At 55.8% G+C, this 22,689-nt stretch overlaps 2 protein-coding genes across 4 annotated transcripts; both read right to left on the bottom strand.

Moving 5' to 3' along the window:
• Positions 1-1,991: 1,991 nt before the first annotated feature.
• Positions 1,992-14,958, bottom strand: CDC25A (cell division cycle 25A). Its single transcript, XM_061996841.1, has 16 exons — positions 14,685-14,958; positions 12,400-12,485; positions 10,179-10,230; positions 9,481-9,516; positions 9,319-9,355; positions 8,853-8,951; positions 8,159-8,272; positions 7,470-7,604; positions 6,814-6,888; positions 6,101-6,253; positions 5,701-5,793; positions 5,306-5,368; positions 5,116-5,214; positions 4,414-4,544; positions 3,968-4,079; positions 1,992-2,449 (listed from the first exon to the last, which is right to left on the bottom strand). The coding sequence occupies exons 1-16, from the start codon at positions 14,840-14,842 to the stop codon at positions 2,309-2,311; spliced, it is 1,584 nt and encodes a 527-aa protein (XP_061852825.1). The 5' UTR covers positions 14,843-14,958; the 3' UTR covers positions 1,992-2,308.
• Positions 14,959-15,644: 686 nt separating this feature from the next.
• LOC104558775 (E3 ubiquitin-protein ligase TRIM7) lies at positions 15,645-22,338 on the bottom strand. 3 transcript variants are annotated; one of them, XM_061996843.1, is made up of 8 exons: positions 21,912-22,338; positions 20,303-20,389; positions 19,064-19,294; positions 18,775-18,797; positions 18,382-18,497; positions 18,027-18,059; positions 17,097-17,278; positions 15,645-15,843 (listed from the first exon to the last, which is right to left on the bottom strand). In XM_061996843.1, exons 1-8 carry the CDS (start codon positions 22,317-22,319, stop codon positions 15,670-15,672), a joined length of 1,254 nt encoding a protein of 417 aa, XP_061852827.1. In that variant the 5' UTR covers positions 22,320-22,338; the 3' UTR covers positions 15,645-15,669. The 3 variants fall into 3 exon arrangements, with proteins under 3 accessions (XP_061852827.1, XP_061852828.1, XP_061852826.1); XM_061996844.1 differs by lacking the exon at positions 15,645-15,843 and adding an exon at positions 16,582-16,953; XM_061996842.1 differs by lacking the exon at positions 15,645-15,843 and having other exon boundaries at positions 16,582-17,278.
• Positions 22,339-22,689: the final 351 nt, after the last annotated feature.

Here is a 22,689-nt window from a genome sequence, read left to right on the forward strand (position 1 = left end):
TGAGGGAGCAGGGGGAGCCTCTGGCTTCCAACAGAAGCTGAAGCAACAGCTGCATGAAGGAGGTGAAGATGAAGAAGGGCTCCCCACAGCCCTCCCTGCAGCTTTACCCCATAGCCCAGTCACCTCCAGCTGAGCCCAGGCACACAAGGAAGGAGACACTGGCTCTGCCCTGGGCATGTGCTAATCACAGAAGCATTTGGGTTGGAAAAAGCCCTTTGGGCTGCTGCAGTCCCAGCCCTGCCCTCACCCTGCCACAGCCACCACTGACCCACGGCCCTCAGCACCACAGCTTTGGGATCACTCCAGGGCTGGGCACTGCCCCAGCTCCCTGGGCAGCCTGGCACAGGGGCTGACACCCCTCTCAGGGAAACAGTTCTGCCTCAGCTCCAACCTCAGCCTCCGCTGGGGCAACTCCAGCCCCTTTCCTCTTGTCCTGCCATTCATGACTGGAAAAGGAGAGCACCTCCTTCCTCCCCTGCTCCCAGGCCTGCAGCCCCAGGGAAGGAGGATGCCATTTTTCCATCATTTAAAGTTATCCTGGAAGCACCAAGCAAAGAACACAAGGCAGGAAAGCCAGGGAGAGGCCTCAGTGTGTTGCCAAGTTCCCCAACCAATCTCCCAGCCCAGTGAGTCTTTGGACAAACCCTGGGCAGTTCACTCCCTTCTCTCAGGCCCCAGCTGTCCATCAGTTTGGGGCTGATCCAGCACAGACTGTGCTGAGAAACACTCACCTCCCAGCCTCCTCCTTCCCTCCAGGACTCAACTAGACACACACAGTGGGGAGCAGAGGGTCATCCCTCCCCTCCAACCACACACTGCAGCTCCTGTCACAAGAACACTGAGCCCCAGAGGCCACAACCCCCTCCCACACACATTCCTGTTGCTGGCATGGGACAGTTGGGGATGGGAGCTGCTGGAGAGGACAAGGGTAAAGCAGCTTCCCCCCAGTGCCAACCTTCCCCCAGCCAGGGCAGGTTTGGTAAGGGCTGTGCCAGGCTGGGCCCTTCCTCCCCTTCCCAGAGTGTTCAGCAGCAATGCTTTTGCATGAGAAGTTGCAAGCTTACCCGTTCAGTTCCAGAGCTGTAACAGCAGGTTGCTAGAAACAGGAGGTTTTTTTAAGCATCATCCAGTTAAAAAGGCCCCAGAGGCAGCTCCAGGTCAGGGGGGTGTGACACAGGTGTGTGTGTGAGGAAGAGGAGCTGCAGCAGCCAGCACAGCCTCAGCCTGAAGCCACAGGACCACTGGAAGGTTCATGAGTCAGGTCTGATGTGACACCAGAAGCTGGCAGCAAAGCAGTTCAGGCCAGGCAGAGCTGTGCCACTCAAACACAAACTCAGCTTTAGGGGGCAAGTGGGGAGCTCAGCTCTGTGGCACAACAGCAGCTGAGAAGTTCCTCTGCCTTCCAGCATGATTCTGCTCTCTGCCTTCCCAGAGACCGACAGCTTCTGCTGCTGGAGAAGGGGCTGAAGTGCAAGCCCCAGGAGCAGGTTGAGCAGCCTCCCAGCATCACAGTTCCATTCCTCACAGTTGGGTTTGTTCCACACCACCAGCCCCAGCGTGGGAGGTGCAGCTGCTCCTCACACTCCCCAGTACCAGCTTTGGTCCTCAGCACCTCAGGGATCATCCAGGACAGCCCTGCTCTGAATTACCCTCAGTTCTCCCCCCTTGGAGACCCCAACTGCTCTAAGAGCTAAAGCAACAGCTCCATTCTCATTGCCACAAAAGCAAAGAGAATGAGATGCCTCCACACAAGCAGCTTCCCCTGAGCCTGGCTCCAAGAGGCACATGCCAGGAGCCCCTCAGCTTTGCCAAAGCTCACCACGCCATGTTCCACTGTGGGAACACAGAGGTAAAGCTGAAGCTGAGGAGGAATGAAGCCCACCACCATCACCACTGCCAAGGGCAGAGCCAAGGCTGGAGTCCGATGCAGGTGACTCGACTGAGGGGTATTAGCTTCAGTTGAGTGTATTTAAATAAAACAAAGCATATAAAACAACCAACAAGCACTAAGACACCCTGACTGCTCACCCACACCAGCTGACAGCCTCTCCCCCTCCCCAGGGCACGCTGGGGGCAGTGTGGGGGTGACACAGGACACAAGAAGCCATTTCCACGAAGCAGCGTAACAAGAATATTGTCAAGAGTCAGGTCCCAGGCACCAGCCGAGCGCCTCAGCCCAGGCTTGTGGCCACGGGCTGGAGTGTTCCCGAAAGGCCACGGCTGGGCAGAGCTGGAACCTGATAAACCCCCAGGAAGGATCAGGCTCAGCTCCCCCCCACAGGCAGTCTCTGTGTGCTCAGCTCAGCCCTCAGAGCTTCTTCAGGCGACTGTACAGTTCCCTTTTGCTTTTCTCCCCCGCCCAGGTTCGGCTCTTGGTGCGGAACCTTTTCAAGTCTTCTTTGAAGTCTTCGTGGTGCATGGGCCGATAGCTCTGGGGCTCACAGAAGCTCTGGGGAAAGAGAAGCCACTTTCACTTCACTGTGGCACAGCAGCAGAGAGCCAAGACCTGACAGACAAAAACAGACCCCCCACGGAGGAGCTTCCCAGCACGCATGAGCAAAGACGGGTGAGACTCAAATCACAGCTCCTGCAAAGTGACACCTACTGAATGAAGGGCTTCCAGCCCTGCTACAGAGCTCTCAGCCCAAGTCCTCTGGCAGACAGCAAGACACAGACTCACCTATTCTCCTTGAAGCACACTTGTAGCTCAGGCCCAGGCAGCCACAGGCTCACACAGCAGCACAGCAACGCCACCTCGGCTGTGCCATGCTGCCACCGTGAGGCCTTGGCACAGGCCACAGCTGGCTGCTGCTGCAGGGAGCCAACAGCCTACAGGGAGAGCCAAACCCAGGCCAGCAGCCACTGCCATGACCCTCAGCACCCCCCAGGGCAGCCTGAATGCCAGGAGAGTTGCCATTGCCCAGGAGCTCAGCACAGCCCCAGCCGTCGGGCAGAGGCAAAAGGCGTCACCTCTGAGAGCACAAACACAGCAAGGCATGGGAGAGGGAGGTAAGACAGAAGACAAGGACTAAAGCAGCAGGCAGAGCTTGCTGAAGAGTGTGGCCAGCAGAAGGCTGAGGCAGCAGGAGCCCAGTGAGAGAGACACCTCTGTCACAGCACTGGGATGGGAGCTGCTGGGTATTTATTCCCTTTATAAACCAGAGACTGGGAACTCCAGGTCTGAGTCTTTCCATTTTGCTGTTTTAGCACAGCATGAAACTTTGTGTTTGCATTCATTACATGGCAATCACTGCCAAGCCCTCTCCTCTCCTAGTCCTTGCAGGCTGAGTAGCCTCAAATTCCTTCTCAAAAGGACACTGTGAATGTGTTGTTACAGACGGGCAGAACCCAGTCTTAGAGTTTACTCTTGAGAGAGGGGGGGGAAAAACCCTTTGAGACACAGCAGCAAGACAGCTGTGGAGTAGGGAACAGGCTGAGACTGACTGACAAGTGCAGGACAGAAAGAATGTGAGATAGTAGGAAAAGCTACCCCAGGAATAAACACACTCCAAAGAGAAACCTGAGTATGAACAGTGATATTTGTCACAGAATGGCTGATGTTGGAAGAGCCCTTTAGGATAATCAAGTCCAACTGCTCCTCACACTGCCACAGCCACCACTAACCCATGGCCCTCAATCCCCTTTGGGATCCCTCCAGGGTTGGGGACTCCCCCACGGCCCTGGGCAGCTGGGACAGAGCTGGACAAGGGGAAGATATTGTTCTTATCTCCATCTAAGCCTCCCTTGGCACAACTTGATGCTGTTTCCTCTTGTTCTGTCACCTGGGAGCAGAGAATAAACCCCCCAGGCTACAACCTCCTGCCAGGGAGTGTCAGAGTGCTGCTGTCTCCCCTCGGGCTCCTCTTCTCCAGGCTCAACACCCCCATTCCCTCAGCCCCTCCCCAGCACCCCGGTGCTCCAGTCCAGCTCTGGGCTGTGTGTGTCAGTTTCAGAGCATTCCACTTACCCGGCACCTGAGGAAGAAGTCCTTGTACCCCCCCTTGAGGACATAGAGCTCTGGGTAGTGCAGGTTGGGGTACTCATTGCCCAGCCTGTCCCGCTCTCTCACAAACCGGCACCTGGAGCAGGGAGACGTCCCACATTACACCCTGTGTTCAGGTAGTAACACATGAAACCATCCCCCACCACACTGCCCGCACCTCAGCTCCCAGAAGCGAGCTGCTGCCACTCAGGAAGGGGCTGATGGCCACAGTGCCTGCCAGGCTGAGGCTCACTGCTCTATTACAGTGCCTCAGCCCAAGAGCGTGGCCGCTCACATCACGGGCTGTGCCACATCCCCACCCGAGGTGACCACCACCCCCTGCTGGTGATAAAGGCTGGTTAGGCAGTGTCCCCTGTGCCACCCTGGCAGCTGGGCAGGAGCTTGCCTCAGGGAGTGTGGGAGAAACTCACATGCGAGGGCCCCGCTCGGAGGAGAACTCGCAGTGGAACACGACGATCACTCGCTTGTTCTCCGAGGGCTGGATGGGCTTCTTGAGCAGGTACTCCTCCACATCCTCCTCCATGTGCAGGTTCACAGCTCCCTGCAAGGCAGAGGCACACACTGTGAGCAGGGATGGCACCAAACCTGTCTCACCTCCTGCCACTGCCTCATGTTAGCTTCCCAGAGGAGCCCTGGCAACCCTCTTTAGCCAGCTTCCAGGGGTGGCCTGGACCCCTTCCAGATGGCCATCTCAACAGCTGGAGCCTGAGGCTCCTTGGATTTCCCTTCCCATCTCACTGTATTGGAGGGCCAGCTCACTTGCTCAATCATTTACTCTTTGAAGTTTAACAGCCCAGTCGTGGCTTCCCTAGATCCCAGGATGCTGGAGTGTCCTCCTCTGGAACCACATCCCTGCTCGCCACACAGGCCACCTCCTCTGCTTCAGCAAAGTGAGTGTCCTCTCCTTTGAGGGGAAAGTCACTTTATGAAGGGAGGGCGAGCTCAGCAGCATGAGATCCAGGTGCATCGGGATCACAAGCCCCAAGGGGGCACCAGGCCACCTTAGCCATGACATATCCACATGGCCTTGGGCACTGGGTAGCCCCACAGTGCCAGTGACCCCAGGCTGCAGCTTCAGACAGCCCCCCCGTGCTCCCAGGGACTCGGTGTACCTTGATGTGGCCTCCTTCATACTCGTATGGATATCTGCAATCAATTATCACACATTTCTTGATGGAGCTTGCAAACTTCCCAGTCAGCACAGACACAATCTGAGAAACAAACAACAGTTCAGTTTCTTCAAGATGTTTCTGTTGTTTTCCTGCCCCCCAGTAAAGTTCTTACTGTTCCTGGAGCACATACCATTTCTGAGTCAATGTATTTTAAATCTTGATGCTTCCCATCAACAGTGCTGAACAAATAACCCTGCAAGACAGACAGCATTTCAGTTAGCCAATCCCTACATGAGCCACAGAGGCAGCAGCAGTCTAACAGAGGCTTTGTGACAGGAATGTCTGCAGCAGAGATCAAGAGCTAAAGCTAAGCATTCTAAAACTGGGGACTCATTGCCATACTGAAGGGAGTTTTTTAGGTCTTTGTTCACTGGAAAGGAATTGCTTTGCATTCAGTGAGAGCCCCTTCTCACTAACAGCCTGGCCTGGGAACCCGAGTGTGCACCAGTAAAGGCAAGAGCTTCACCTGGGCTGGTTTGAGGCACCTGGACCAAAAGGTGAGGGGCATTAGATCACTGTAATTACCTTTGAGAAGTCACCTATGAGGTCTCTCTGGTCACTATCCAAAATGCTTTCAATCTCTGCTGTGGAGGACTGTGTCTTCACGATTTTCATGCTCTAGAGGAAGACAGAGTAGAGATCAACACTGAGCACAAACAGCAGAGACATCCTTGTCCCTTAAGGGAACACCCACAACACCCTTTGAGAACTCCAACTCCTCAGCTTCCCCTTTGGATCAGGGCAGAACTCAGGCACAGGAGTATGCAACTACTACACCAGCTCCCCCAAACCTCCTGCCCCATGCAGAGAATGCAGCTTTACTGGGTCAGCAATCCCAAACAGCTCTCCCGAACCATCACAGAGGAGATGCCTCTGCAAGATCCCCTCCTCGTTCAGTTACAAGACTGGATGCCAAGGTACCAACCGTGGAGTCCTCAGAAGCTGTTCCAGGCAGGCTTTTCCTCTTCTTGCTTTTCCCTGGAGAATTCTCTTCCTGGGATCTCTCCATCCTCTTCTGGGTGGCCCTTCCCACCCCACCAGACAGAGATGAGGAGCCAAACAATCGGCACCGTTTGGCCTAGGATAGAGAAGAGTTGGCGAGCAAAGACTTAGCTTCAGCTAAGCTTTACTTTCAGAACATTACAAATAACATCTCACACTGCACAGCAAGAGGATGTTAACAGGGAAGTCTAAATTCAGGACCTCCATTCCCAGTAACCCTTGCTCCTTGCTATGGCTGCTCCTGGAAGCACCAGAAGCAATATGAAACATGAGCAGAGTGCTTCAGACCAATTAGCAGACAATCTACCAGCAGATTAAAGATCTTTCTGCTGGAGATTAAACTCCCTTCCCAGTCAGAAGATCTGGGGGCAGCCAGGCCAGGTGAGCCTGTGCAGAAGGATCTGTCAACAAGATTCTGGTAAGGGAAGTCAAGATCCTCATGCATTTACCAAAGGAGCTTATAAAGTGAATGCCTCTGACACAATGAGCATCACAAAGGTAAATGTGCTTTGCAGAGAAAAGTCTGTGCCATGGCTTGTGGTGTTTTAGTGCTGCAGAAGCAGAGACAGGGCAGTGGCTTGCCCCAGAAGTGGCAAAGCCCTTGTGTCAGTGGTGTTGTGCTCTGCCAGAACTCACCCGACTGTGTGCTCTCCTCATGACCAGGGGGGCAGTCCAGAGGCTGGCCACATCAGATGGCATCTCCTCGTCGTTCTGAGGAGAGAAAGCTCATTCTTATCTGTTTCACCAGGGGCAGGGACTATAAATACAGCTCAGGCAAACATGCCAGTGGAACTCAGCTGCCACAGCAGCTTCAGCAATCAGCAGTAACTGTGAACTCGGTTACTAGCCCAATACTCAGGGAAAATAACGGAACAGAGTTGAGGCATGCTGGAGAAGGCAAGTTTCAGGGATTAACCATGCTCCACAGCTGTGAGCATGGCTAATTGTTAGGAACAGGCTTGCATTCAAGTGGCTCAAAAGCAAATCTCTCCTCTACCTCTCTGAGCAGTTCTACAGACCAAAAGTCAACAGTTCAACTCACTCTCTCCCCTGCCAACTGGAACAGCAGCAGTTCACACCACAAACCCTGCTGCCCCACTGGGAAAGGAAGGGCAGAGACAGAAACATTGAACTTTGTGCTTCTTTGAAACAGAGGTGAGAAGATTGAAGTTACTCATCTAGGATTCCCCAGTATCTGCCTCACCACACTGACTCCTGCTACAACCCACGTGCCCCATGGACACATTGTTGGCAGAGCTGATTCACAACTGTCATGTTGCTCTTGTACTTACCTTCAAATCTTGCTCATCCAGTAGCTCGAGGAATCCATCATCATCTTCACTTTCTGAGGAAGTCAGAGCAGGCTGCTGCAGGAAAGGTGCCCTGGAATGTTCTGGGTCACCTGGGGGTGTTTCACCCATGGGAAACTGAGAGAAAGAGAGTGAACTTTACCAGTATCCCTTCACTGCAACACACAGTACAGTGGTTCTTTCACCACCATAGGCTGAGTTCTGCTACTCCTATTTGATCCCCACAACAGGGGAGTGCTCTGCCAGCCTGGCTGGACCCTCATCTCTGTCCAGCAAAGGGACAGAGAAAGGAGAGGTGTGAACAGGAACAAGAGCTCATGTGAACTCTGTAGCTGACCAGCACAGCCTCAGGAGAACTAAGCAGGATGAGAGACCACCAGATTCAAGGAGCAGAGACAAGACTGAGCTCCTTGGCTCTGTTTCTGTGCAAGGACCCATCATGTTTTTTCAGGTGTCTTTTCTAAGCAAGAGAATATGAATAAGGAAATCACTTCTTGTGTGGTGTAACTGGACATGTGAACAAGTTGCACCTACACAGTTGGTTTCATCAACAGATTTCTCTGCTGTGTATCAATGCCTTGCTGCAGCATCACCTCAGCTCTGTAGTGACAGATCTTTCACAGACTACAGAACAAGGGGTCAGGTGAGAATTAGTTGTGAAGAACACTTACTTTCTGAGCTGGAGATGAGTTCTGCCTGGGTCCAGGAAGAGCTCTGCCATCCCGGGCATGGCAGTGCCCAGGGCGAGAAGCTGGTTTGGTTGGCTTCTTAAACTCAAAGGATTCCTGAATTAGAAAGGTGCAAAGTGGTCAGCTGACTAAAAGCACAAACTCTTAAGTTGCCAGCATCATTTTACCTTTTTAGGTTTTCTTACAAGCTACCTGAGCTTCTGGGTTTAAACTCCCTGCTGCCCACAGGAACAGTCTGGAGGCAAATGTATACAACCGTGACCAATTTAACATAACCAAGCTTTTATCCTCTTGACACCACCTACAGGCTCAAGGCTTTTCCATCTCTTTTGCCAATCAACTTCTCTGCAAAATAAATGCTTTTGCAAAGCAGCCAAGGCTGTCTCCTGACCCTGCTGAGGCCTGGGGGAGCCCTGTGATGGATTTGCAGCAGCAAGGCCTTTCAGCCCATATGGGTGAGTTGCATCAAAGTCTCCCAACTTTCTACCCCATAATCAGCTTGCAGTTGCACCTCATGGCAACTTCCCTAAGACAAGCCACACAAAACCTTGCTATAGCTGAACTGCAGCCTGGCAGAGAGTGAGAGAAGCCTCTTCCACGACATCCACTGCCATGGGGGTGCCAGTTCAGCTTCCCCAGTACCACCCCACACCATCACACATAGAGCAACACTCACGTTCTCCTTATTGTCATCTGGTTCCAGCTGCTGAAAACCATCGTCCAGGGAGTCAGAGTGGTTTCTCTTCAGAGCAGGACTTGAGCCCAGGAGGCTTTGCTACAACATTCATACAAAAGGGACAATTCAGTACCTTGCAATACAGTGTTTGCACAACACTTTAAAGCAAGACAAGGGCTCAGTAAATATTGTAAGGTCTGAAAACAAATGAGTGTGCAGGAGTCTTACATGCTGACACCTAGCACAGCTACCAAAACACTTGCACTGTGCTGGTGGCAGAGCCAGAGCCTCATCACTGGGATTTCACACCCATTCCAGTGAGTTTACAGACTGCCACTCTGACAGTTTTCATCGAGTACCACAGCAGCTGTTCTTGAAGGCAGAAAATTAACCAGTTATGGAAGGTACCCAACTCAAACACTAAAATCCTTTCACATTCCTGTAACAGCAATGGCATCTCACTTACTGGCAGGGAGTGGATTCTTCTGAAAGGCATTCGAAAGCTGCAACAAAAAACACAGAGAAGAGTTATTTCCATTCTCCTTTAATGGACAGTAAACATGAGGAAAGCTCCTGTTCCCCCCTCAGAGCAACTCCACAGTAAAAGTTAAAGCAGGAGCACACTTACTTCAGCCTGCTGGATTCGAGAAACGCCTTCTCAAACCTAGAAGCAAGTGAGATGCCGCACAGTTAGCATGGAAGGGCAGCACATCACACACCAGCCTTGCATGTACCTCAGGGAGAGCTGCACTAAGCAGAAGCCAATGTGCTTTTTGGCAACTTCCCCTCTCTCAAAAGCTCTTTACACCATCTTATCCCATCCTAGATTTTAAACACTACCTAGATCCCCTCTCCCCCTCCCTCCCCCCAAACTCTTTTCAGTATTGTTTCAGTAAGGAGCTAGGTTGAAGGTGGACATGCTCAGTAAATCAGGGGCCAAGAATATCTGTTCCCCATCCCTGGGGACAGAAGATTAGGGAGGAGAAGGATAATCTGAGAGTGGCACACTCAAAGCTCAGAGAAACCATCTGATTTCAGTTAAGGCAGATACAAGCAATTTATAGTTTGTTGAGTGAGAACTGCAGCTTAGTGCAGCTCAGACTCCTGGTGAGGTGCCAGTGTGATGCTCACACAGTCCATGGTACAACACCTTAACTCAGCCCCAAGACTTGGGGAGTGCTCTGGGACACCTCAGCACACCCTGCCAGAGGGCAAAGAAGGGCCCCACTGCATGGACACCAGGGGAGGAAAAGCCACCACAAGCCTGTGGTTTTTAGGGGTGCCCAGGGAAGTGCCAACAGTCAGGCTCAGCAGAGGGTTACATACGTTTCCTCCATGTCGTCTGAGGCTGCAGCACCAGGGGAATCCAAAGCACAACCTGCAGGAGAGACAGCATTTGATATTGAGGGGTATCTTAGCACTAAGAAAACAGTGCTGAGGGGATGGAACGTGTGTGTGAGGAGGAAAGGCTGCGGGCCCTGGGGCTGTTCAGCCTGGGGAAGAGAAGCCTGAGCTCAGAGGCACCTCAGCAATGCTGCTCAGTCCCTAAAGGGTGGGTGTGGAGAGGCTGGGGCCAGTGTTTGGTGTGTGGTGGCCAGTGCCACAGGCTGGCACACAGGCAGTGCCCTTGGCACAGGAGGAGAAGAGAAGCTCCTTTGGTGCTGAGGGGAGGGAGCCCTGGCCCAGGCTGCCCAGGGAGGGTGTGGAGGCTCCTGCTCAGAGGTTCCCAACCCCAGCTGGACACGTTCCTGTGCCCCCTCAGCCAGGGCAACCTGCTGTAGCAGGGGCTGGGCTGGAGCAGCTCTGCAGGGATCTCCCAGCCCCCACCGCTCTGGGATTCTATTGAACATGGCTTCCACCAAAAGACCCTGAGCTCAGAGAGGAAAATGATGTGGGAAGTCCAGTCCACAGGCCCATCTCAGCACAGATGCAGTTGCAGATACTTCAGAGTGTTGGTTTTACCATCAATAATCAGGTGTTAGTGCTTGGGGCAAAACATTTTATATAACAGTATTAAAAAAGGCCCCCAGTCCTGGCCAGAACATCAACAGGGAATATTCATGGCTTATCCTCTAACAAGTCCCTCACTTGACTTAGTCCTTTGGGTGTTCCTCCAGGAGTTTGTCTTGTGGTCATAATCACAAACCCCAGTGATCACCAGCTTACCAGAGCACACTCCATACCACCAGAACAAGACTTATTGCTGCTACAGTGACCGATCCAACACAACTACAAAGAACTAAGTGGATTAAAGTGAGAAGTAGGAGTCTAGGCACAGCAGAAGCCTAAATCATGAGTGTTTTGTAAGCATTTGAGATCTGCTTTGGACACAGCAAGAAAGAAAAAAATCAGTCAACAGGAAAGCAAAGATTTAGCCAGCTTGGTTATTGCCTCCTGCTCTGTGGTTTAAGAGCTACAGTCCTTTTTTTAGCAGTTCCTTTGAAGGCTGGAAGTACCACACTTGCAGTCAGGCTGGTGACTAGAGACACCAGTTTCCAGTGACATATCATAAGCTCTCCTGCTTCTACAAGTATGGGGCAAGAGCTTAATTCCCTTTCGCTGATAAAGCACCTCATCTAAAAAAATCCTTCTAGGCAAGTAGCAGTACTAAGGTGCAGCAGCTCCCTCAGTTTCAGATAAAACAATCAGCTCAAAAAGCCACCCAAACCCCAAGATAAGCCCTGCTCCCAGGCTTTGCTTCAGGCCTGCAGAGCAGGTTAGCACAGTTGGGCTTTAAAAAGATGAACCACAGAACTGGCTTTCCAAGTTATCACCCTCCAAAGGGTGGAAACTGCAACCAGCCCCATTCAGAGGGGAGTGCAGATACACATCAGATCCCACCACTGCAGGATGAAACACTATGTCCCCCTTTTCCAGGCCATGGCCCCAACAGCTGTAAACCCTTCCAAGCCTGTATCTGCAAGACACCAGACTAGAGGGAATCCAGCTGGCTAGTGAGGCCCATCTCAGGCTACCTTTGGCAGCCTTCACCTGCAGCCTTGCACAGAAGATGTTGAGCTACTACTGGGTGCAGAGCAGGGCATCAAGGCAATCAGAAAGTGGTAGTGATAAAACATGACACTGAGTACAAAGCACATCAGGTCAGCAACCACATCTTAACAGCCACCCTAAGGAAAAAGGGAAAAAGCCACCACTCCCCAAGTCTCCTGTGGGGGCAGAACCAGTTTTTCCTCCATGCTAATATATTCCAGGGCGACTCAAGCCAGAAACCCACCCACAAGCCAAGCCAAGAACTGCAGCAGCTTTGCCAAGGCCTGGTTTGCCTGCCTCTCCCCTTTCAAGAGGGAGAAGTGGCTGCAGGGATGGCAGGCAGCAGGAGCTCTTAATCCAACCCCTGGAAGCTGCTTGCAGTGGAACAGAATCATAGAATGGTGGGGGTTGGAAGAGACCTCTAGAGATCATCCAGTCCAACCCCCTGCTAAGGCAGGTCCCACAGGAACAAGTCCAGCCAGGTTTTGAAGACCTCCAGAGAATGAGACAAAGACAAAGCTTTTCATTGCTTATTTATTCATTGAGAAACTCCTACCTGAGTCTGTTGATTCCGACGACGCTGATCTCTGTAAGCCATTAGTGTTCTTGGTTCCCACATCTTGCTCCCTGTGTTCATGCTGACTGTAAAGGAAGGCAGCAATTGGGCTTAAATGCTTGAAGCCAGAAATACACCCAAGTGAAGCCCCATGTGCTCTGGTGGGGACATGGACAATGCCACCACACTCCCAAATCTGCTCAGACCTAACACCTAGCAGGACATGAAGTGCAGTTTAGGGGTTTGGTGTTCCCTTTTAAACCTGCTGATACATTGCTGATATTAGAAGTCAGTTCCACACCAGACAGGGCAAGTCATATAAGACACTAATTATCCTGGTTGCCTTGCTGGTCACCTCACACCAAGCTGCCAGCCTCAGTTTAGAGCCTGTGCTGAGCTTATGCTTTCCCAAATGAAGGCCCCAATACAGTGTAGGTATGCAATAGGTTACTGGTGCCTGGAGTCACACCAGCATCTCCCCAGTTGCTCTCCAGAAACACTTAAGAGTCCCAGTATCCCCCCAGGACTGCAACTCCCTCCCCCCCCCATTTTGGCAGCCACTCATTGTTCAAAACCTCACATTCATTTCTGGAAGCATTTAGCTCTCAAATTTTTGTCTTATCAACTAAGCAACTCCTCCACCCATCAGAGCAGCCCAAGCCTTTTGTAGGTGAGGCATGCAGAGCTGGGCAACACCCTGACCTGATGGGAGGCAATGCTCTGGGAGCTGCCAGGCAAGCTCTCCTGCCCAGCTGCCACATCAGACACACACTTGTTTCATGTGCAGGCAGAGGTCACAGCAGCTTCAGCACAGAGAAACCTGGGTCTTATGTAGCCTTACTCTGTGTTACCTTAAATGAAGGAAAAGCTACTGGAGTGGGGCTCCTCCATCACATGGGTTAATTAAAAACATGCAGCAGGACTCAAGAGAGGGCTACAAACTGGCAGGACTGAATAACTACCTCTGAGGGGGCTGGGGCAAATCATTTACAGGAATTCCAGGCATCTGAAGGAGGGAAGGATCATAAAGCAGGCAGGTGATTACAGAAATGAAAGTAGTACAAAGCCAGCAACCAAAAGGACAAATCCCAGGAGTGCCATCAAGAACTGAGGGTGCACAGCAGGGTTAAAGCAGTCTGGTCACAGGAGACAGAAGCTGAGATGATGCAGCTAACGTGGCATGGAAGGCAGGAGGGACACACACAAAAGGATCGGCATAAATTTATGGGAGAGGAGAAAGCATCCCAAGCTGGGGCCAGGCACAGGGAAGGGCTGATGAGCAAGGGGGGTGCCTAGAGCAGAGGCAGAGGAAGATGGTGGCACATGGTGGGACACAGCAGAGGAAAGATGGCCCAGCCAGCTGGAGCCATGACCACATGTGCCCAGGAGAACAGGGGCTCCTGCAGGGCTGTGAGGGGATCACTAGAGAAAGGGACAGCAAAGAAGGAGGAAGGCAAGCAGCAGGAAGGGAGAGCAAAGCTCCGCGGGGAATTTCAGGGGATGGTGTTAAGGGAGCCACACAGGCCTCGGTTTTGCAGAGGGATACACAGGAAGAACTCCTCGAGCCCACAACTAGGGGCAGGGAAAAACAGCGCCTGGAAGGGTGGTTTTCGAGGGGAGGGTTAGGAAATGAAATCCTCGAGGTCTCATTTTTTTAGGAGGGTGGTTTGAACAAAAAACATGCAGGGTAAGATCCTCTAGGCCTCGCTTCTGGGGGAGAGTTTAGGAGAAGAGATCCTCAAGGCTAAAGCATGGGAGGAGCAGCAAAGAGATCCACGAGGCCTCACTTTTTTTCGGGATGGGGTCCCTAAGGCCTTCACTTTTTGGGAAAGGGGGAAAGAAGAGAGCTTCTCCAGGCCTCGCAGCTTCTGGGGGATGGGACGGGGGGTCACGGACGGATCTCCCTGAAGCCTCACTACATGGGGTGGCGCGGGTTAGGGGGGAAGGGATAAGAGAAACAGCTCCACAGGCCTCACTGCGGGGGAGGGGGAGGCGGGAAAAGAGTCTCCTACAGGTTTGGAAGTGAGGGAAGAACTTCCCCGGGCCTCGCTTCAGGTCTGGACTGGAGGAGAAGCGGCCCTGGAGGCCTCGCACTGAGGGGAGGGAAGCGGGGGGGCCCTTAGGCCTCCGTTCGGAAGCAGCGGAGAAGAACGGAAGGAAACCGAGCCGCGAGGCCTGGCTTTGCTCTTTTGCTGAGGAGGTGGAGGTAGAGCCCTCACCCCGGAGAAGGGAAAGGGGGTGGTGGGGGCATCGGCTCAGCAGAACGAGCCCCCGCTTTGACTAACCTGCGCCCCAGCTGCTCCATCGTGAGGCGGAGATCGGAGACCGGCGAGAGGTCGTCGGGAAAAAGAGCCTTAACCACGGCGGGGGAAGCCGGAGAAAGCAGCGCAAGGCGGCGGCGGTGCTGCTGGCGGTGGTAAGACCCGAGCGGTGTGGGCTCCATGGAGGCGAGCGGAGGCGCTTGGAGCTCCCGCGTCTGTGCTGACAGCGCGGCCCGCGCCGCTTTTAACGGCAGCCGCTACCCGCCGCCCCCCGCTCCGAAGCTGGCGCCAAACCTCCCCCCACCAATCACAAGCCGCCTTTCAGCGGTTGGGGTTGCTGCCTCAGGGGAAGTCAGCCAATAGGGTGGCTCGGTAAGCAGGAGAGGGGCGGACTCCATTTCCCAGCATGCAACGCCGCCGTGTAACGCGTTGCCCGCCCTCGGCGTTGCATGCTGGGAAATGGAGTCGGCCGCTTCACTGAGGCGGCCGCGCTGGCGCCCACAGCCGCTATGTAACATCTAAAAACTGGCGTGATTTTATCAAATACCTATGTTTTTAAGCAAAACTCATAAGAAAGTTACCATCACTAAGCACAATTAGGCCTGCTTGCTGAAGCCACCGCTCCCAAAGAGAAGAACACACATAAGAACGCAGGCACCGTGGCAATGAGTGATGAGGGGGGATTGTGGAGGGCCCTGCACCTGCAAGCCGTAAAACACCCCAAAACAGTGTTGGGAGGGACTGCTCCAGAGGAAGAATGAAAGAGTTTTATTAACCATTAGGATGTTCACTGTCCTGAGCCCCTGTTACATTCTATTTCGTAGCGTTGGGGTCCAGAGCACCGAATAATCAACAGCTTAAATCAGTCAGTGGGACGGGTGATTTTTGAAATGTACATGAATAACTGGTGTAACAAGGGACTAATTGATAACAGTGATGCCATGTGTAAGAGTAACATACAACCAAACAAGCTAAAGGGCAAACTTAATGAACAACTCTAAGCGGGGCTTTATTTGCAGAGTAAAAAAAGAACAAAAGAGGGCTGTGTGTAAATATCTGTTGATTTTGATGCTTTGATGGACATTCCTGTGTCCCCCCTGGTGTGCATGGTCAAATAAAGGACGTCTCTGCTTATCTGACGTCTTTGTAGATAAGTTTTCTTCCCAGCAGATCTGCAGCACAGCTGCCCGAGGGGAGGAGGAAAGATGGGGGGGTGCAAAATGAGGCATAAATTCATCATGGAACCGACCTGTGTCTTTTCTCCTCATGTGAGATCTCTGTGGGAACAGTGCTACTGCTGGGGAGGCAGCTTTTGTGAGGTGGCTGGTGTGAAAACTTGGACACAACCTTTCAGAGCCATTACTCTGCCTTTCCCTGGATGACCACCTCAGGTCCGGTGTTCTCAGCCCAACCCATAGACTTCAGAGGCTTTGTAATCTCACACCTCTCAAACACAAGCAGTGTCCCTCTGCCCCAGGGCTCACTGACCCCCCACATTCACACAATGCTCCTGGATTAGACAATAGGGCATTTGCTCCCCGCTTGACCACTGGGATTTCACAGATCATCATCCACCCCCTGCAGCCTCTGCTCCAGCCTGGAGCCTCTGTTCCAGCCCTGTCTCCTCCCTGAACATTTTGAGTCCCACCAAGTTTTTGCAGTTATAAGTGAGTAGTTATCACCACTATTAGCAGCTCTGTGACTCCACCCGAGCTCCTGCATGTGGGGTGACCCCATCTCCATGCTGCTCAGGACACACCACACCTGAGCCAAGCCAAAGCAGGCCATGCAGCGCTGCCAAAAATAGCTATGAGCAACCAAAGCATCTTCCCTGCTTCTCTCCTGCTTGTCTGTGCTATGTCCTCGGGGCCTGGGGTGGGGCATTGTCAGATCTGGCCAAAATACCAGCATGCAGATGCACTCAGGCTGGACAACACATTTTTAATGCTCCAAATGACTTGTCACAGGAGGAGAAGCAGCAACAGGCAGAGGGAAACCAGCCTGGGCACAACTGCAGGGAGTTTGCAAGGGGATGCAGTGTCAATTCCCACACCTCTTGCCTGCTCAGCTAGCCAAGGGCAGGGGACAGGGAGGCATCTGACCCCATCAGGCACGCAGCTGGATATAGCTTTCTTGTGACCAGAGCCAAAAGTATGGGAAAACCTTCTCAGTGAAGGAGGCTTTGAACTGCAAGATCTGCATCATGTTCTCTGCATTGTAGAAGGTCACTTGTCCAGCTTCGTAGTCCAGGTGGACCCTGATCTGCCGGGGCTCCTCCCTCAGTGCCAGGGGGCTGGGGGAGGTGTGGAGAGCTGTGTACTGACGGTCCCAGCCCAGCCTCAGGGCCCAGATCTTCCCCAAGGCCGTGCTGAGGGAGCTTTTCCTCTGCACCGACTCCACGGCCACCCCCACGGCCCAGCTGTCCCCAGCCCCTACCTCCAGCTCCCAGTAATGCCTCCCTGAGGTGAAGCCCTGCGAGCCCAGCACGCTGGGGCTGCCTGTGAATCTCCTGGGGGTGTCGGGGAGGTTTTGCTGCCCGTCTCCCAGCCGCAGGGTTCTGCGGTCCTTGGACAGCATCAGATCTGGGCTCGCTGTCTCCGGGTCCAGCGTCACCTTCACTGAGGCACGACAGAGAGAAACATCACTCTGCTGCCCACGCACCAGCACCTCTCCCTGCTCCTCCCTGGGGTCAGGACGTGCCCTGTGAGCACAGCAGGCACAGCCCCCTCGTGTGCACAGGGCACTCTGCCCTCCACACCAAGCCCTGGGGCACAGCAATGCTCCCTGAAGCAGGACCCGGCCAGGCAGCAGGGCACAGATGGAACAGGCTCTGCTCACCCTGCTTTGCTAATCCTGTGGTGGACATGGCTGGGTCTACATGCCAGGGGGCTGCAGCCAGGCTGGCTGGGGGGGAGCAGTGTATCCCCAGGGGCTGAGGAAGCAAGCAGGGCAGCCTTAGTGCCAGACCAGAGGGACATGTGCTGGCCACAGGGGAAACCTCTCCCGGTTCATGTGGGATGTTCTGCTGCCATCCTGCGGCCATCCCACAAAGCCACAGAGGTGTCACCGAGCAGTGCCACCACCCCTCTGCTAAACCCCAGTTCCAGGGCCCTGGCTCCCAGCAGGGACCACTGCAGCGTGGGGGAAACTGAGGCACGTCTGTCCCTCACCCTGAAAAGTGCGAGGGCAGAGGCTGGACTCAGGCAGCTGCCTGCATGGGGACAGCCAAAGCACAGGGACTCGGATTTAGACAGACCCCAGACGCAGATGTTGTGGTGTGAGCTCATCTCTGCCCCAAGGACATAAGGAAACTCATTCTGGAAAGCTTTTCCCCCTCCCTTGTGCCCATCAGCTCCAGAACCTTACCCCTTTCTCTGTCCATCTCGCTCAGCAAGTTCACTGGAGGAAGGAAAGGAGGGTGCATGAGTCTCTCACCTCCCGTGGCATTTCTCCTGCTCCCCATCAGGACACCAAGCCAGACACAGAGCCCAACTCCCCAGCTGCCTCCCACAGCCCCAGGCTCCAGCAAAGCCCACCCTGGGCACGGGTCCTGCCTGAAGCAGGCGTGTTCTGCTCCCAAACCCCAGAGGCAGAGGCACTGGCAGCAAGGATGTCCTGAGCTCAGGGGAAGCATGACACGACACAGCAGTGCCCAGGGCAGCAGCATGCCCACCTGGGGCCTGCCACCAGCTCCACAGCACGGCATCACTCTTTGCTTTACCTTTGAATTTGTCCACTGCACCCACGACCAGCTGGGTCACCTCAGAGAGGTTCTGAACAGTCCTCTGCAGCTCCGGGGAAGGCGGCTCCGGCACCGGGGCCTTCGCTGCCTCACAGCTGAGGGGGAAACAGCAGGGAGAGGAGCTCTGAGCCCAGCAGTCAGCCAGCACCCAGCACCAGGAGGGAAACGAGGGGGGAACCCCCTTCAGTCGCAGAGCTCAGGGGAGCTGTGTCCCAGCTACTGGCACAGGGCCTCTGATTCCACATAACACCACGTGAAACCCCAAACACTCGGCAGGCCAAAGCCACCTCCCTCCTGGCTGCTGCTCAGCTGCCTGCAGCGTTCTCAAGCCTCTGCCCCAAAGAAGAGAGCGATGCTGCGCCCATTTCATACCTGCTCAGGGTTTTGCCAACATCCTGGAAGAGAGAAAACACCAGGTCAGCTCTGGCACTGCTGAGAAGGGCCACGGGCTCCAGGACAGTGAGTTACAGACGCTCCCCTGACGCACGGCGCGGGGTGATGGGGGTCAGGGAGTGGGGGTCACGCTGCTCTCCTGAGGACTCTCTCACCCAAACCCACTCCTTCCCACTCACACCAGCCACACCACAGCCTGGGAGGCTGCCAGGGGCTCGGCCTCGCTGTGACAGGGGTCTCAGCACCCAGGCAGGTGCCCCAGGCTCACCATCAGGAACTCGACCACTGGCTGCTCGCGTTTCTTCTCTATCTGGGCAATCAGCGTGTCCAGCAGCGACCGTCTCTCCGTGATGCTGCGGACGTAGTCTTGGTGCTCCTTGGTGAGCTCCTCGTGTGCCTGGTCGAGCTGTGCCAGCAGAACGGCCTCCTGCTCCTGCAGGAACTGCTGCAGCTGCACAAAGGTGTCCTGCAGCCTCTGCCGCTCCGAGCTCACCTTCCCCTGCAAGGCAGCCACAGCCCTGAGCCCACCCGTCCTGCGGCTGCTACGGGCACAGGGGCTGCGGGGAGGGGGAAAGGGACAAGAGCTTTGGGGGAGGAGAAGCGGTGAGGGGATGTGTGGCAAGTCTGGATGTTAGAGAATCATAAAGGAAAAGCTCTTTAAGCTCATCAAGTCCAATCCTCCACCTCACCCTGCCACAGCCACCACTAACCCCTAGCCCTCAGCACTTCAGCCCCACGGCTCTGGGATCCCCCCAGGGCTGGGCACTGCCCCAGCTCCCTGGGCAGCCTGGCACAGGGGCTGACACCCCTCTCAGGGAAACAGTTCTGCCTCAGCTCCAATCTCAACCTCCCCTGGGGCAACTTCAGCCCGTATTCCCCTGTCCTGTCATTCGGGAGCAGCGTGTGATGCCCACCTCCTGTCAGGGAGTTGCTGAGAGTGAAGCTGTAGTGAAGCTCCATGTTGATGGAGCCAAGATGTCAGTGAAGTCTGAAGGGCAGTGGGATGGAAGAAGGATAAATGGGACAGAGAGGGAGAGAGAAGAATGTGCTCTTATGGAAAAAGAGACAAATATGTGTGTCCAGTGCTGGGCTGCCCAGCTGCTGAGAGACAGGGAACTGCTGGAGAGAGGCCAGGGAGGGCTCCCAAGGTGCTGGGGGGATGGAACACGTGTGTGAGGAGGAAAGGCTGCGGGCCCTGGGGCTGTTCAGGAGGAGAAACTCCTTTGGTGCTGAGGTGAGGGAGCCCTGGCCCAGGCTGCCCAGGGAGGGTGTGGAGGCTCCTTCTCGGGAGGTTCCCAAACCCGCCTGGACACGTTCCTGTGCCCCCTGAGCCAGGGGAAGCTGCTGTAGCAGGGGCTGGGCTGGGGCAGCTCTGCAGGGCCCTGCCAGCCCCCACCATGCTGGGATCCTGTGGCTCTGTGTCTGGGCAGAGGGAGATGGGCTGTGTCTGTGCAGAGGGGTGGGTGAGCAGGGAGGGGGCATGGTGTGTGCAGGGAGAAGCACATACCAACAGGCCATCACTCTCCGTTTCACCTTTGGGCTTAAGTCTTTGTTTCTCTTTCTGTAGAAAAACCAGGTTGTTCTCCAGCGTCTCCTGCATTGCAAAAAGAAGGGGGGGGGAAGCATATTTGGTGATTTTGGGGTGCTGTGGGTGAGATGATGTCACGGAACAGGCTGCTCTGTGGGGTCAGTGGGGGTGGGTTTGGAGCTCAGCTCTGCGGGGAAGAGCTCGGAGGCAGCACCCAGCTCTCTCCAAGCACATGGCAGAGGCAGGCTGGGGAGATCCCCACACACAGCTGCTTTGGCCAGAAACGCTGCTGGAACGGGTTCATGTGGAAAGCCTGACGTCTGTGGTTTGCATTTTTGGGTTGGGTTGGTTTGGGTACTTTTAATTAGGAAAAACAACTTTTGGTGTTGAAGTGGGATTTGTGGGAAGAGGCTTGCACTGTGTCTCTGACACACTCCAGCAGTTCTCCAGAGGGTCAGAGCCACTAACCCATGGCCAGACGGGCACCCCAAACCATGGCCAGACGGGGATCCCAAACCATGGCCAGACGGGGATCCCAAACCATGGCCAGATGGGGACCCCAGACCTGTACCCAGATGAGCACTCTAAGCAACATCTGGATGAAAGTCCAAGCCTATGGCTGGACAGAGACTCTAATGTGTGCCCAGAGAGGCCCCAGGCTGTGCTCTGAGGGGACCCCAGCCCTGGAACAGAGGAGCCCCTGACCTGCTCCTAGAAGGCAACCCAGATGCGTGCCCAGAGGAGACCCCAGCCCAGGTATGGAGAAGACCCAGATCCATGCTTTGAGGGGTTCCCAGCCTGTGCCCAGAGTGACCCCAGCCCATGGCTGGAGGGGACCCCGACTTATGCCTGGAAGAGACCCCAGCCCATGGCTGAAGGGGACCCTGACCTGTGCCTGGAACAGACCCCAACCTGTGCTTGGAACAGACCCCAGCCCATGGCTGAAGGGGACCCCAACCTGTGCCTGGAACAGACCCCAACCTGTGCCTGGAACAGACCCCAGCCCATGGCTGGAGGAGACCCCACAACCTGTGCCTGGAAGAGACTCCAGCCCATGAAGGGGAACCCGACCTGTGCCCAGAGTGACCCCAACCTGTGCCTGGAAAAGACCCCAGCCCATGGCTGGAGGGGCCACCGACCTGTGTCTGGAAGTGCCCCCTGATATGTGCCCGAGGGGAGCGCAGCCCGTGCCCAGCGGAGCCCCCCCGCCCGTGCCCCGAGGGGAGCGCAGCCGGCAGCACGGAGTGGGGACCCCATCCCCATCCCCATCCCCGCCCCATTCCCATCCCCTCCCCGCCCCATCCCGTCCCGGCCCATCCCGTCCCGGCCCATCCCATCCCGTCCCGTCCCGCCCCGTCCCATCCCCTCCCCATCCCCATCCCCATCCCCATCCCGTCCCCATCCCCATCCCGTCCCGCCCCGTCCCGTCCCGTCCCATCCCCATCCCATCCCGTCCCGTCCCGCCCCGTCCCATCCCCTCCCCATCCCCATCCCCATCCCCATCCCGTCCCCATCCCCATCCCGTCCCGCCCCGTCCCGTCCCATCCCCATCCCCATCCCGTCCCGTCCCGGCCCGGCCCGGCCGTACCCGGAGCTGCGGCGCCGCCTCCTCGGCGGGCCGGGCGCGGTGCGGGCGGTGGTCGGGCCCGTGGCGGCAGAGCGGGCAGAGCGGGCAGCGGCAGCTGTCGCAGAACAGCGCCAGGGCCTCTCCGTGCCGCGGGCAGCGCGGCCGCCGCGCCGCCGCCCCCAGCGCCCCCGCCAGCTCCGCCACGGCCCGCAGCGCCCGGTTGGGCCGCAGCGAGCCCGGGGCCACGGGCGCCCGGCACTGCGGGCAGGCGGCGGGGCTCGGCGGCGCACCCAGCACGGCCGCCGCGCAGCCCCCGCAGAAGTTGTGTCCGCACTCGGTGATGACGGGCTCGGAGAACAGCTCCAGGCACACGGGGCAGGTGGCCTCGGCCTGCAGGCTGTCGCCCAGCTCCAGCACGGCCCGCGCCATGCCGCCGGGCACCGCCGCTTCCCGGAAAGGGCGCGGGGCGGGAGCGGGGCGGGAGCGGGGCGGGCTGCGGGAGGGACGGGCTGCGGGAGGGACGGGCTGCGGGAGGGAACGGGACGGGACGGGCTGCGGGAGGGACGGGCTGCGGGAGGGAGCGGGGCGGCGGACGCGCGGCCGGCCCTCGGAGCCTCTGCTCAGTGCTGGGACCCGGAGGGGCTGCAGCTCCAGGGCTGTGTCAGTGCTGGGCTCTGGGAGGCTGCAGCTCCAGGGCTGTGTCAGTGCTGGGCTCTGGGAGGCTGCAGCTCCAGGGCTGTGTCAGTGCTGGGCTCTGGGAGGCTGCAGCTCCAGGGCTGTGCTCAGTGCTGGGCTCTGG

Source organism: Colius striatus, chromosome 5 (genome assembly GCF_028858725.1).
Source record: "Colius striatus isolate bColStr4 chromosome 5, bColStr4.1.hap1, whole genome shotgun sequence".
Classification (NCBI taxonomy): Eukaryota; Metazoa; Chordata; class Aves; order Coliiformes; family Coliidae; genus Colius; species Colius striatus.

Excerpts from the sequence above, each read along its gene's own strand:
- CDC25A (XM_061996841.1), bottom strand. The coding sequence starts at position 14,842 with ATGGAGCCCACACCGCTCGGGTCTTACCACCGCCAGCAGCACCGCCGC. Across the intron at positions 9,517-10,178 it reads TCAGACGACATGGAGGAAAC|GTTTGAGAAGGCGTTTCTCG; the intron begins GTATGTAACCCT and ends ACTTGCTTCTAG. Across the intron at positions 8,952-9,318 it reads GAAGAATCCACTCCCTGCCA|CAAAGCCTCCTGGGCTCAAG; the intron begins GTAAGTGAGATG and ends TGAATGTTGTAG.
- LOC104558775 (XM_061996842.1), bottom strand. The coding sequence starts at position 22,319 with ATGGCGCGGGCCGTGCTGGAGCTGGGCGACAGCCTGCAGGCCGAGGCC. Across the intron at positions 19,295-20,302 it reads CGGAGAGTGATGGCCTGTTG|GGGAAGGTGAGCTCGGAGCG; the intron begins GTATGTGCTTCT and ends GCTGCCTTGCAG. Across the intron at positions 17,279-18,026 it reads CGAGATGGACAGAGAAAGGG|TGAAGGTGACGCTGGACCCG; the intron begins GTAAGGTTCTGG and ends GTCGTGCCTCAG.